This window comes from Monodelphis domestica, chromosome 8 (assembly GCF_027887165.1).
Source record: "Monodelphis domestica isolate mMonDom1 chromosome 8, mMonDom1.pri, whole genome shotgun sequence".
NCBI lineage: Eukaryota > Metazoa > Chordata > Mammalia > Didelphimorphia > Didelphidae > Monodelphis > Monodelphis domestica.
In genome coordinates this window covers 187843070-187856956 of record NC_077234.1, presented here as the reverse complement: position 1 = coordinate 187856956, position 13887 = coordinate 187843070, and the positions used below count along the sequence as shown (strand labels likewise).

Sequence of the window (13887 nt, the reverse complement as noted above, 5' to 3'; positions counted from 1 at the left end):
GTAATAGACTCTGCTATTAATAGCAATGCAATGATCAAGAACAATCCCAGGGAACTTTTGAAAAGTAACGCTATCCACATCTAGAGAAAGAACTATAGGAGCAAAAATACAGAAGAAAAACATATGATTTATCACTTGGTTATATGGGTAAATGATTTTGGGTTGTGGTTTTTAAAATATTACCCTGTTAGAAATATAAATAATGTAGCAATAGGTTTTGAGTAATAAGACATGTATAAACTAGTGGAATTGCTTGTCAGCTCTGGGAGTGGGGAGGGAAGAGAGGAGGGAGAGAACATAAATCATGTAACCATGGAGAAAATATTCTTTTTTTTATCACTTGTTCCCTATTTCCATATTATTCCTTTTTGTAATAGAGTAATCTCTTAAAACCAAAACCCCACATCATATGCCCATATAAATAAGAGATAAATCATATGCTTTTCTTCTGTGTTTTGTAATAGTTAAAAGGATTGTAGAGGATTGAAAAGGGACAGGGGATAAGGAAGGTTTTGTAACAGGGAATGGAGGAGTTGAAGGGATAGAGGGAATATGGATGCTGGTGAGGTAAAAGGAGAGAGATACTCCCTGCTGAGAGGCTATCTTTGAAAAATGGGGTTCCTGAGAAATGAGCCAACTGTGATAGCCTGAAGGGATGTCTTCTCTATTGATTGATGTTGAAGATACTCCTGGGCAAGTAAGCACAGACCACCCCCCTGAGGGACAAGCCTCCCCCCAGACCAAGGTCACCAGACAGGGGTCCAATAAGGACTCTTTATGGTTGAATGGCTGTCCTTAGGTTCAGCTCCCTCTATGTCCCCTGAAATGATTGATACTCATCTTCTCTGACTGTGTGTTATTTAAATAAAGATGAATTTAATAACAAATTTGGATTGAGAAGATATCAGGGAAGAGGGAATCTGGATTTCCCTAGATTGGGTTTGAGTCTCTCTCAACTTTGGAGCTGAGGCCAGGCCTTACAGGCTGGTGGAGTGTTTCTTTTATTTCTGTCTATGCTAATCTATGCTAGTTTTCTTAAGTTTAAAGTCTTAGCAGTAGACAGCAAGAGGAAGAAAAGGTTCTGACCTTCAGAGCTGGTTGGGCCTGTCTCTTTGGGCTAGCATCCCTAAAAACTGGCCTTATAGTTCAAATCACTCCCCTTAAATGCTTTTGTTGGATAACAGGATCACAGGAATACAGGTAGAGCACACAGTTGGGAAAATCCAGGAATAGAAGTACTTCTATCTAGAGACAGGGAGAGAGGTTCCTTCCAGTCTGAGGGCCAGGAAAGAGAGTTCCCAAGAGCAACTGTCCTCTCCACATTGCCCCTCCCCCCAACTGTCATCACTGCTCATCAATTTCAAGCTAACCTTCTGACTGCTGTTTGCTTCACCTCAGTGGCAGAAAGTCCAGAGCTTGATTCAGTTTTCCTTTCCACAGTTTCTACTCCCACAGTTCTTTCTCTCGATGTGGATAGCATTCTTTCTCATAAGCCCCTCAGGGTTGACCTGGATCATTGCATTGCATTGCTATTAGTAACAAAGTAACATTTGATCGTTCCACAATATGTCACTTTCTATGTATAATATTTTCATGGTTCTGCTCATTTTGCTACACATCAGTTCATGTAGGTCTTTCTAGTTCACATAGAAATCCTCCAATTCATCATTACTTTCAGCACAATAGTATTCCATCACCAAAAGATACCACAATGTATTCAGCCATTCCCCAATAGAGGGACACTCCCTCGTTTTCCAGTTTTTTGCCACCACAAAGAACGCAGCAAAAATATTTTGTATAACTTTTTTATTATCTCTTTGGGGTACAAATCTAGTAGTAGTATAGCTGGATCAAAGAGCAAGCAATATTTTAAAGCCCTTTGGGCATAATTCATGGAAAAATATTCTAAAAATTTATATATAGGGGGCAGCTGGGTGGCTCAGTGAATTGAGAGCCAGGCCTAGAGACAGGAGGTCCTAGGTTCAAATCTGGCCTCCGACACTTCCTAGCTGTGTGACCCTGGACAAGTCACTTGACCCCCATTGCCTAGCCCTGACCACTCTTCTGCCTTGGAACCAATACACAGTATTGATTCCAAGATGGAAGGTAAGGATTTTAGAAAAATAAATATAAATAAATAATGTGTGGAAAAAAACAAAATAAAATAATAATACATTTATTTGCTTTTTTAACTTTATTAACTTTATGTACTTTCTTTATTTCAGCTTAGCACAGTGCCTGATTCATAATAAGTGACCATCATATATAATGACCTTATAAGTGCTAATAGACTTTGCTTACTTGAGCTTAATGTTAAAAAAAATAAAACAAAGGATGTTATTTTATACTTGCTGCCTTTGTGACAATGGGCCAAATGAGTTAATCTTCATAAACATCACTTTCCATATCTGTAAGATGAGGATAATAATTCTTACACTACTACTTCTAGTATATACAAAACAGTTAAAATATATCTTTTGGTGGGAAAGAGAAGGTACTAGCAGCTAGGTCACCAGGAAAGGCTATCTGCCTAAGGGAAACTGAGTCTTGAAGGAAACTCAAAGTTTGCAATGGAGGATGGTAAGGAAATATATTCCAGACATGGAAGAGAACTAGGAAAAAGGTTAGGTGAAATATCAAGAGTGCTAAACCTGGAGTCAAGAAGATGTAAATTTGAATCGAGTCTTAGACACATTAGCTGTGTGACCTTGGGCAAGTCACTTTACTTCTATTTGCCTCAGTTTATATGTCTTTAAAATGGGGTGCCTACCTCCCAGGGTTTCTGTGAGGATCAAATAATAACATATTTGTAAAGTCTTTTGCAGACCTTAAAGCACTGTCTAAATGCTAGCTATTAACATTAGGGCACATTCTAGATACTGCTAAATTTAGTAAAAATATTTTCAAGAAAGAGTTAACAGGATTTAGTTAATATCTGTTTGTAGTTAGGTTGAAGGTGTTGGTTTTTTATGTTTGCTGTTAAGAAATGGTTTGGGGGGGACAGCTAGGTGCTTCAGTAGATAGAGCACCAGGCCTGCAGACAGGAAATTCTGGGTTCAGATATAGCTTCAGATGCTTCCTAGCTGTGTGACCCTTAACTCCCTTTGCCTAGCCCTAACTACTCTTCTGCCTTGGAATCAACACTTAGTATTAATTCTTATACAGAAGGTAAGGGTTTAAAAAAAAAAAGATCTACTAAAGAAGTAGTAAGCAATAATATAAGGCAGCTAGATGATGCAGTGGATAAAGCACCAGTCCTAGAATCAGGAAGATTTGAGTTCAAATCCAACTTTAGACACTCACCAGCTGTGATCCTGGCTGGGCAAGTCATTTAACTCCTATTTGCCTCTGTTCCTCATATGTAAAATAGGGACATCCCGGAAGAGGAAATGGCAAACCATTCCAGTATCTTTGCCAAGAAAACCCCAAAGATAAGTCCACAAGGTCATGAAGAATTGGACACAACTGAACAATAACAATAAGCAATAATATAACTCAATCCATCATGTCAGTTCCAAATAAGGAAATTGCATGCTCCATAGACACAGGTATTTTTAAGATTATTTAATATGAACATATCAGTAATAATTTCCCCATGTCTGAAACATAGATTTCTCAATTACAACTATTTCCTGATGTAGGTGCTTTTTAATAGGAGAATTCTCCCTTTAATGCAAGTAGAGTTTTTCCCTTAAGCATCAGTTTTTATTCCTTAAAAGGAAACATCACGCCAGGTTTCGAAATGCGTATGTTTGAGTTGGTATCCTTTATCTAACCTGGCTTTGACAATGTCATCCAGACTGTGGTCATGTCACCAAGAGGAGAATCATCACATCCAGTTTTCAGTCATCTGAATGACCTCTAGCTACTTAATAATTTGAAAAAAGCAGCTCTTTGCATTTTATAGCCTTCCAACCTAATGCCTGACTCATAACAGAAAAATGTGAAACATTTCCAATGATGTAGGTGTACACAGAGACCTAGGATTGTGAACAGCTGTTAACAATATCCCCTCCCTCCCTCCACATAACACAACTACCCCTTATTGACATTTAAATAGATTTTTTTATGGAATTGCAGCAATAGCATCCCCAGTGTTCTTCTTAAAAATTTAATTTTCTCATTGTTCTTACAATAAATAGTTCTTGCTTGTCCATGGTACTTTGATGTGAATTAACAGGATAGATTGGTTTGGTTTGGTTTGGTTTGTTTCGTTTTTGACAAAGGTGAACTGGTTCTTATGCTGAAGTCCCCAGTTCCTTTAAACACCCCTGTAGACAATGTCTACAAAAGATTTTTTTCCCTGTGAATAGGCTATTCTTCAGTCTAAAGCCTATGTGCTTTGAAAAGCCAAAGAGATGTAGCTAATTGTAAAATTCTATAGCAGAGAATGTCAAGGGATTTCATTCTGGAATATTGTTTGAAATATTTTTTTAATGGTTGATTGTTGGAGAATTTGAAATCTGTTGTTCTTATATAGGGATTTCCATCATGGTGGTACTTGTTGTAATAGAGCAAGGAGTGTCACGACTTACCATATCAAGAGAAGAAAATGGGGTAGAGAGTTTTAAAAATACTTTTGATTCCCCTCTAGCTGTGTTTCAAGTTGGAATTGTTGGCAATTGGTGGGTAGATGTGTTAGTAGACTATCTGTTTGGCCAAGTCTATTGATTAATTCGAAGTCATTTGGAGGTGTGCCAAAAACACAAAAATGGTGCCATGTTTCTGATACCATGACAATATTTTTCAAGCAAACCTCACAATCTTTTATACCATAATCCTTTGATTGTACAAAGAAAATCAGTGGAATATAATGGGAAGAGAATCAGCTCTCAAGTCATAAGACCTGAGCTCAACTCCCACCTCTGACACATAATGATGATTATAGAACTAGCATATAGAGAGTACTTACTAAGTACTAAGCTCTGTGTGAGTGTTTAATAACTATTATTTCACTTATTCATCACAAGAACCATGGCAGGTGGGTGTTATTATTACCTTCATTTTATAGTTGAGGAAACTGAGGCAAATAGAGGTTGACTTGCACAAGGTCATAAAACTAGTAAGAAGCTACAGGTGGATTTGAATTCAGGTCTTCCTGACTCTAGATGCAGTACTGTCTCCATTGTATTACTTCCTCTCTGAGGTACCTTGGATAAGTCACTTAAATTCCCTGGGTTTTAGTTTATTCCAAGTTAATTGAAGGGATGGGACTGGATGGCCTCTTTGGTCCCTGCTAGCTCTTATGATCCTATGACTTGGGGGCCCTTAATAAAATTGCTTATCTTATTTTAGTTCTACTGTTTGATTACTATATAATATTAGTTCAAAAGAATAGCTCATATTTTTCTCAGTACTAATTTAGAAAACAGAAAATCCTGGAAAATCTCCTGAATGAAGGACACTGGGGCTCCTTTTTTAAAACTTTTTTTTTGTAAATAGAGTGGAAGATTCACACTGATGATTATAAATTATATGGCATTATTTATTCTCAAAGCGCCTCTTAATATTTAGCATTCTATTAAATGGGCAGCATAGCATCCCTTTTCATTAAATAGGCAACCTAAGCCAGAGCTGGGCTTAAAGTGAATCAAAGATCACAGAGAGAATCCTTTGTGAACTCAGTGCCTGCCTAGCCTCAGGATTTCCTGGCATCCAGTTAGATTCCCAATTCACCTTCACACTTCTTCATAATGAGGAATCCAGGTCTCTCTCTCAAGGTCTATATTCAAGCTGTTTGGTCATAGTTGATTGTACCAGCCCTCCAGGCTTGGGAGTTGGAATCAATCAGGCTCAAGAAGGGCAGGAAAACCTGAACTATTAGATCTCTGGATAGCCATCGACACTCCTCTTGGCCTTCCTTATTGTTTTGATGGAGGCTGCAAGGGGGCCAAAAGCTGGGCATATATTTCTGACAATAACTTTAAAAGATTATGGTGGAGAAGAGCTGGTGTCAGGCTGCCCCAGGAGCATATGGGGAAGCAGCAGCTTCTGAATAAAGGGTCAGAAGAACAAAAGGGCCACATGTCAAACAGCCATTAGGAGCATTGGAGGACTGACATGTGGTAGTGACAGGCTCTCCTTTCTACCCACGATCATTTTGTCCTTAAAACCCCAGAAACCCATGAAGAAAGAATTAGATTAATAGAGAGGATCTAGTAATGGCCATTTAACATACTTCACAGGCAATCTGAACCAGATGGTCTTGGAAGATGAACTTTGAGAGGAGGCAGAAATGGGCTCCACAGAGATAAAAGCCCATTAAATCTTATTTTATACCATGTATATTAAAATCAGCTAATGTTGCTTGTCTTATCACTAGATTTTACCCTTCTCTGCTCTAAATACAAGAAATTCAAAATGCTAATGTCAATCATGGATTCATCTCAGTCACTTGGCCACTTTTCCATTGGTCTTTTGCACTGGCTTCTCCTCCAGATGTGATCATTGTTTTCTTTTTTGCCCCCTAAAAATCATCAAACTACCAATAAGTATAGAGATACTAGAATCAAACAACTTATTGAAAAGCAGCATGGGCTTTGACCCTGCAAGTCTGCAGGTGGTTGAATTGTTGGAGATGGAGAAGTCCTGGATCCCAGGAGCCATTTGTGTGTATGGGTTGGGGTTGGTCAACTCCATGTAGATGGGGTTACTCAGTGATCCCTCTGCCTTCGGGAAGCTTTCCATCTTATGAGGAAGACAAGTGTAACAAACAAGAAATAACAGTAGGATAACACACAAATGTTAACCTTTGAGTAATCTCTAACATTGGTCCTCAAAATCCAATAGGGTTCAAGCCCTGTTACTTCTTTGTCTGCCCTTTCTTTACTTTGACCAAACATCAGCTCCCTAGACAATGTCCTTAGTTATCTCTTCCCTGGACCATTGCAATGGCCTCCTAACTGGTCTTCCCATCTCCATTCTCTCCTCTTTCATAGCCTTCCTGTGCTGTTATGTTAATCATGCCTTTACAAAAAACTACATTGTCCACCAAATGTAAGTATGTATTCCTTGGCCTGAAATTCCAGGTCCCCCACAACTTACCCTTATTTCATACTTTATATGTAGTTTATGATCCAACCAAATAGGACACCCACCATCCCTCAAACATGCACGACACTCAGCTGGCAGCTATGTCTTTCTTCATTTTTGTTCACTCTGTCTAGAGGTCTGTGCTTTTTATTACCTGCCCCTGGGCCAGCCCCAGCCCAGCCAGAGCCATGGGGTCAAAGCTGCCTCAGGGAGCGCCTCTTCCACTAAAGCCTTTCCTGCCTCTCCCACACCAATATCAGGCCATCAGTCCTTCCCTTGAATTTCTCAAGCTAATTGTTTGACATTTTCTGTGCTTAATCATTTTATACCAATAATTTGTTTGCATTCTTTCCCTTCATTAGACTGTCAGTTCTCTGAGGCCAGGGACCAGGTCATTTTTCATTTTCATAACCCAGCACATACCACAATGCCATGGAAATAGCAGGTGCTTAAAAAATAGTAATTCAATTGAATTAATGTGATCAGAAGAGAATTAGGGCAGTGCTGAAAAGGGAAGCAGTATATATTGAGGTGGGGAGTGAATGTAGAACAAGACTAGGGAAGAGGAATCCTCTCCATTTAAACCTTTTGTCTAGGACTAACTCTGGAGAATTAATTCATTTGTAACTCCTCTCTAGAATATGATCCACTCTCTTTCTGTGACTCATTCATTTCCTGTATCCAGTCCTTACTCCTTTCTAGCAAAATGATACTTTACGTTTATTTTACCAACTAGGATTCCTAGAACTATGCTAGCTCTGTAAATGGCTATCCAAATGGATGTAAATGGCATCCAAAATATAGTGTAACACCATTAATGTGGGTTCATAAACGGGAAGGCAAGACTAAATTAATAAGAAGCAGGGTCAGCTAGTTAGATAGAGCCAGATCTAAAGGCTGGAGATCCTGGGTTCAATTCTAGCCTCAGATACTTCCTAGCTGAGTGACCCAGGGCAAGTCACTTAGCCCAACTGCCTAACCCTTACTGCTCTTCTGCCTTGGAATTGATACTTAGTATTGGATCTAAGACAGAAAGTAAGTGTGTAAATAACTAATTAACAAGAAGCCTAAATTATAGAATATTTTACATGAAAAATTATCTTATTGTTTTTAAAGACAACCAATCAACAAGTATTTATGAAACACCTACTATGTGTTAGGCATTGATAATCCAAAAAACAAAAGTGAAACAGTCCCTGCCTTCAAGGAATTTTTGTTACTGTTGTTGAATCATTTTTCAGTTGTGTCCAATTCAGGCCAAGGTTCTAAGAGTGGTTTGCCATTTCCTTCTCCAACTCATTTTATAGATGAGGAAACGGAGGCAAACAAGGTTAAGTGACTTGCCCAGGGTCACACAGCTAATCAATATTTGAAGCCATATTTTAACCCAAAAATTCTGAGTCTTCCTGACTCCAGGCCCAGGTCCAACTCTATCCACTGCATCATCTAGCATTATCAAACAAGATGACATAAACATATATATATATATGCATATATATATATATATATACAAGATGTCTACAAGATATATACCAAATAAATATGAAAGAGAAAGCATTGATGTAATAGATATCCTCAGAATGAATTGAAAAGAATCTTTCTGCTCTTATTCCCCATTCTTTCTGTGTAAAATAGGAAGGAGTTTGAACTATTGATACCTAAAATCATATCTGAATCCTTCAGTTTCTAGAATTGTAATAAAACCTGATGCATTTGTGTGAAATAGTTTCTCTGGAGAAAGATGATTAAAAATGAATGTTCTTTTTGTGTTGCTTATAAAGGAAACCTTCTACCATATTTGCAAAGGCAAAGTACCAGCCTTATTTTAAACTGTACTGAATTAAAAGATTTTAGGTCTCTATTTCATTTGTTTTATTTGACATTTAGCTTTTATTCATCTTGATTAATTGATTTGATTGATAAAGGCCTGTAGCACAACAGAAAGTGCTCTCTGGTTTTGAAGGTTCTCTATTCCTAAACCTGCCACTTACTTCTTATTCACTAAATTTCTGAGCCTGTGGTCTCATCTGTAAGATGAAGAGATTGGACTAAATAATCTCTGACACTGTTCTAATTCCAAATATGTGATCCTGTGACATTTGGCCAAACAAAAAAATGTCAAAATAACCTTCATTTCAATATAGTTTATGCACCATTTTGAAACAAATTGGAAGATACTAAAAATTACAAATGATCAATGTGTGATTTTTGTGTGCTTCAATGAAATCTGGCATATGGATAGAGAAATGCATAATTACCATTTTCAATAGGCTTATAATTGCACACAAAAATTTTACTCTTTCAGAGTCTTGAAATTGAGCTGTGCTTTTCAGTGTGGTATAATGGAGAAAACACTGAATCTGTAGTTAGAAGACCAGGATTACCATCCAAACTCTGTTATTTCCTATTTTATAATTCTTGGCAAATCCTTTAACTTCTGTGTCCCTCAGGAAACTGTCTAGGACTTATCTATTAAGTCCTGAATAGAAGAGTTGTAGAAGCAGAGAGGAGAGTAGTTGCTGTGAGAAAAATATAATGGGAAAATCACAAATCCTTGTGTATTTGATGACATTTGACAAGAATTTAACTTACTTCAAACTCCATTTACCTCATCCATAAAATGAGATTTGGGCAAGATCATCTCTGAGATGTTTTCCAAATTTTAATCCTATGAACAAATTCCGTGTTAAATACAGAATAATCATAATTGTTCCATCTCTTCGGGTCTGCTCATTTTTAATTGAACAAAAGTTCCTGTTTTAACTGGTTAGAAAATTTAGATTAAGCTATTGCTATCATGAAGGCTTTAGGTTTAAAAATAAAGATGAAATTCCTTCCCATTAGGGGTGATTATCCATTAGAAAAAGATGTTTTAAGAGAACCTAGAAAAAATCTTTCCCTTTAGAGAAACGGCTAATGACAAGGTAAATTCTCAGAAACTTGGATCATATCTACAGGATGTTGGGCACTAAATGAGATCTTTTGTAGACCTGATTCTAAATTGCCTTCATTTTTAGGTTATGGTATTTAAATGAAGACCAGTCATACAGTTAAGAGTAAATTCTAAAACATTGAAGAGCTTAAAGTAATCATTTATACTTCATCTTTTTCTTTTGTGTTTGGAGAATACAGTATTCTGCTTATTTTGGAAGTGAGCGAAAGTTCTGGAAGTCCCAGAATTTTAAGAGAACAAATAATACCTTTTTAGAATGAGTATTATACTATATTTATCTAAATAATCTAGCTCAAGTAGGAAATCTTAGATTAATAACTTATTCAGGAGTCATTGCATTGACATGTGTCTTAAAGTAGCCCCTAAATAAATCTGTTGTACAACAAATAAGTTTAAACTATGTCATGAAAGCTTTAGGTTTATCAATAAAGGCAAAATTCCTTTCCTCTGAGAGCAGTTAACCTTTAGAAAGATACAGTTTAAAAGAATCTATAAAAATTATCCCCATTGGTAGTAGTCTCTTGGTAACCGAGGATGACGATTGTCTCTGTGCGCTTTCATCTGTGATATAGATGAGTGTGCACAAAGACACTTGTGCGTGAAGGAGATTTAAGTGGAAAAGTCGTTGCACAGAGACAGTCCCACTCTCTTGGTGTTGGAAGCCTGAGTCCAGTGGCACAAAAAGTCGTTACACCTGGAGACTTCCTCAGCTGCATTGGATGTCTGTGTTGTCCTTTGGGCTCCAACATGCCCTGAGCACTCCACAGTGCTTTGCTGCGTTGCCCTCTTAGCTGTTGAACCTTCTTATTGGTTTCTTCCATCTGTTCAGCTGAAGCAGTCTTCACATGCTGGGTGAGCAAAGCCCTGGTTCCCCAGGGGTCCACGACCCGATGGCTACCCTCACAAGGTTTGGCGGGCCCGTCGAAGCCGTTGCCCAGGGTGTGGCCGCTGCTGCATGCTAGCAGCTACTGGGAGCCACAAGTGAGAGCTGGGTGTCAGGTTGGGGTCAGAGGTTGGAGAGCTGCCCTAGGAGGGCACAAAAAGCCCTCCATACCAGAGATACTACTCCTCCCTGAGCACCCCATATCCCCATTGGAGAAGTAGTTAATGACTAGGTAAATTTGCAGAAAGTTGGATTCTAACTATGGGAGGTTGGGGACTAAATGATCAGCTAAGATCCCTTTTAGACCTAATTCCAATCTTATTTCCTTAGTTTTATATATATATACATATATATATATATGCATATATAGAAATGGATGGATAGATGGATTCATGGATGGACAGACAGACAGAGATAGATGGATTTATATATACATATATGGAGAGATGGGTAGATAGATAGATAGATAGATAGATAGATAGATAGATAGATAGATAGATAGATAGATAGATGATGGATGATAGATGGTAGAGAGAGAGAGAGAGATTAAGAAATACTCTTAATGGTATTGGAAACAATGCTCTTCCCTTCATAAATTTTGTTAAAATTTTTCAGGATTTTCTAGACCTCAGATCAAGTATTCATTCTTGAATGTTATATCAGGAGGTAGATGATCTGGAGTTTTAATTACAATATTAAATCCTAGTTACAACCCTGGTACTTCTTAACTATATGTTTTTGGAAAAGTCATTTAAGGGGCAGCTAAATGGCTCAGTGGATAGAGACAAGCCTGGAGATAAGAGGTGCTGGGTTCAGATCTATCCTCAGACACTTTCAAGCTGTGTGACCCTTGACAAGTCACGTAACCCCAATTTCCTAGCCCTCACTGCTCTTCTGCCTTGGTCCCATACTTAATATTGATTCTAAGACAGAAGGTGAGGATTTATTGGGGAGGGGGCGGTTAAAAGAAAAGTCAAGTCATTCAATCTATATGAACTTCAATTTCTCTAGATGTAAAATGGAGATAATAATGTTTGCAGGGGCAACTTTAAGAATTATCATAAAGATTAAACAAGACAATGTATGTACTCAATATTTTATTAGCATAATATGCTGAATGAATATCAATATAAACCTTTGTCTTTAGTTAGAAATTACCATCCAGGCTGGAACAACATCCAACATCAAGTATGACATGACCAACAACACTGGCATTGGTTTTTTGTTTGTTTGTTTGTTTTTTAAACCTTTGCCTCCTGTCTTAGAATCAATTCTGTGTATTGGTTCCAAGGTAGAAGAGCAATAAGAGCTAGGCAATGAGGGTTAAGTGACTTGCCCAAGGTCACACAGCTGGGAAGTGTCTGAGGCTAGATTTGAACTTAGGACCTCCCGCCTCTCAGCCTGGGTCTCATTCCCCAAAACCACCCAGCTAACCCTAACACTGTCATTTTTAGATCCTGAAGAGTTTAAAAAAAAAATAATTACAATGTTATGAACCTTGGGAGAGTTTAGCTTTTGTCTCAAGAAGTCTATGTTAGCCCTGGCTAGATGCAGCCTTGAATTGGAAATTTAAGCTTCTCACTGAGGAAACAGGGCCAAAGACCAAGCTTGCATTTCAGACTCCTGGCCCTTGTTATCTGCCCCTCTTTCCCCCGGAATCCATGTCACTATTTGATTTAGAGATCACATTGACCAAAGTTTGTGGCAAGCCCTGGGATCATCACTTAAAACAAATAGAAGAAAACCAACAAAAACGGCCCTTGTGAAACTTTCTACTTTTAGAGGCTTTTCTGTATTTGGTTGATTTCGGCTTGTAGCCTCCCCCAGGAATGATAATGCCGGCCTGTCTCTGGGCATCTTTTGTCTGGATTGCTTTTCAGAGGGCCCCGGGTGACAATGTGACAATTCACAAAGCCGTGGGCCCCTAAATGTCAGTGTAGAGACCAGCAGCAAGATCCCTCTTTAATATGCTGGTGAGCCACCTCCTAGAGCAGATGACATTTCTATTTTCAATGCTTCGCTTTCATCACACAGTACTCTTAGTTCCTCCTCTCACTCTACTCCTGGAAAGCCAGAAGACTACAGAATTCATTTGAAAATGCAGATTCACAGGCAGAGAGATGAGGCTAAGGGGAGGGGAAGGGAAGGGTGTTCATTTTTCATGGGAGGATTTTTCAGAACCTCAAGCCGTCACATTTCTTTGGACCCTGTAATCAAGAGCTCAGTGTGTTCAGTGAAAGGAACAACGGGTCTTATAAGCGTCAGAAGACAATTCTAACAACTACCTCCATTTCTAAGGGTTGTATGGATTATGAATTATGAAGCACTTTCCTCTCCCTCCTGTCGGGGATAGAGTCCAAATATGATTCCACTTTACTAAGAAGTAACAGTCTCAGAGAGGGAGTGATTTGCCCCCAAGGTCCTCCCCTTAGGAAAAGTCAGTGCTCAAACCCCCATCTTTCCTGACTCCAAGCTCTTTCCACTCCGACTCCCCCTCTTATGGTGAGAATCAAACTGATAATCTATGTGTGGCACAGAGAGAGTTCTAGATTTGAAGTCAAAGGCTCCCTTACAGCTTCTACTATCATGCTACCTACTCTCTTCAGAAGGAAATGGCCAACCACTCCACTATCTCTGCCAAGAAAACCCAAATGGGCTCATGAAGTCAGACATCACTGAAAACAACTAACCGACAACAGAATTCCAATGTGGAAAGGACCTCAGAGAAATTGATGAAAGGAAGGCCCCCGAGTTCTCCCGGATCACTGAGTGATGCCCACGATTTCACTATTGGAGTTTCATTCATTTAGCTTAAGGGTTAATACCTATTTCAAGGTCTCCCTCTAAAGACTAACGTTTTAAGTTATTATAAATCATTTATGACCGATTAAGAATTAAGTAGAGACAGAAGGCTTTGAGGAAAGCTGGGCAAGGTTCAATGAGAGGGTATTGAACCTCTCAAAGAAGGGGTGATGAAGGAAGGGAAGCCAAAGGAGGTAGAGGTTGGAAGAGGAAGAGA

At 38.6% G+C, this 13887-nt stretch overlaps 1 protein-coding gene across 3 annotated transcripts in view; it reads left to right on the top strand.

The window, feature by feature from the left end:
• The window catches only part of SOWAHC (sosondowah ankyrin repeat domain family member C), a 42716-nt gene that overhangs the window by 13174 nt on the left and 15655 nt on the right, over positions 1 to 13887 (top strand). For all 3 annotated transcript variants that reach the window (XM_056807569.1, XM_056807571.1, XM_056807570.1), the window contains exon 2: positions 6939 to 6996. In XM_056807569.1, the coding sequence (XP_056663547.1) occupies positions 6939 to 6960 (22 nt within the window). In that variant the 3' untranslated portion in view covers positions 6961 to 6996. The remainder of the gene's footprint in view (positions 1 to 6938; positions 6997 to 13887) is intronic.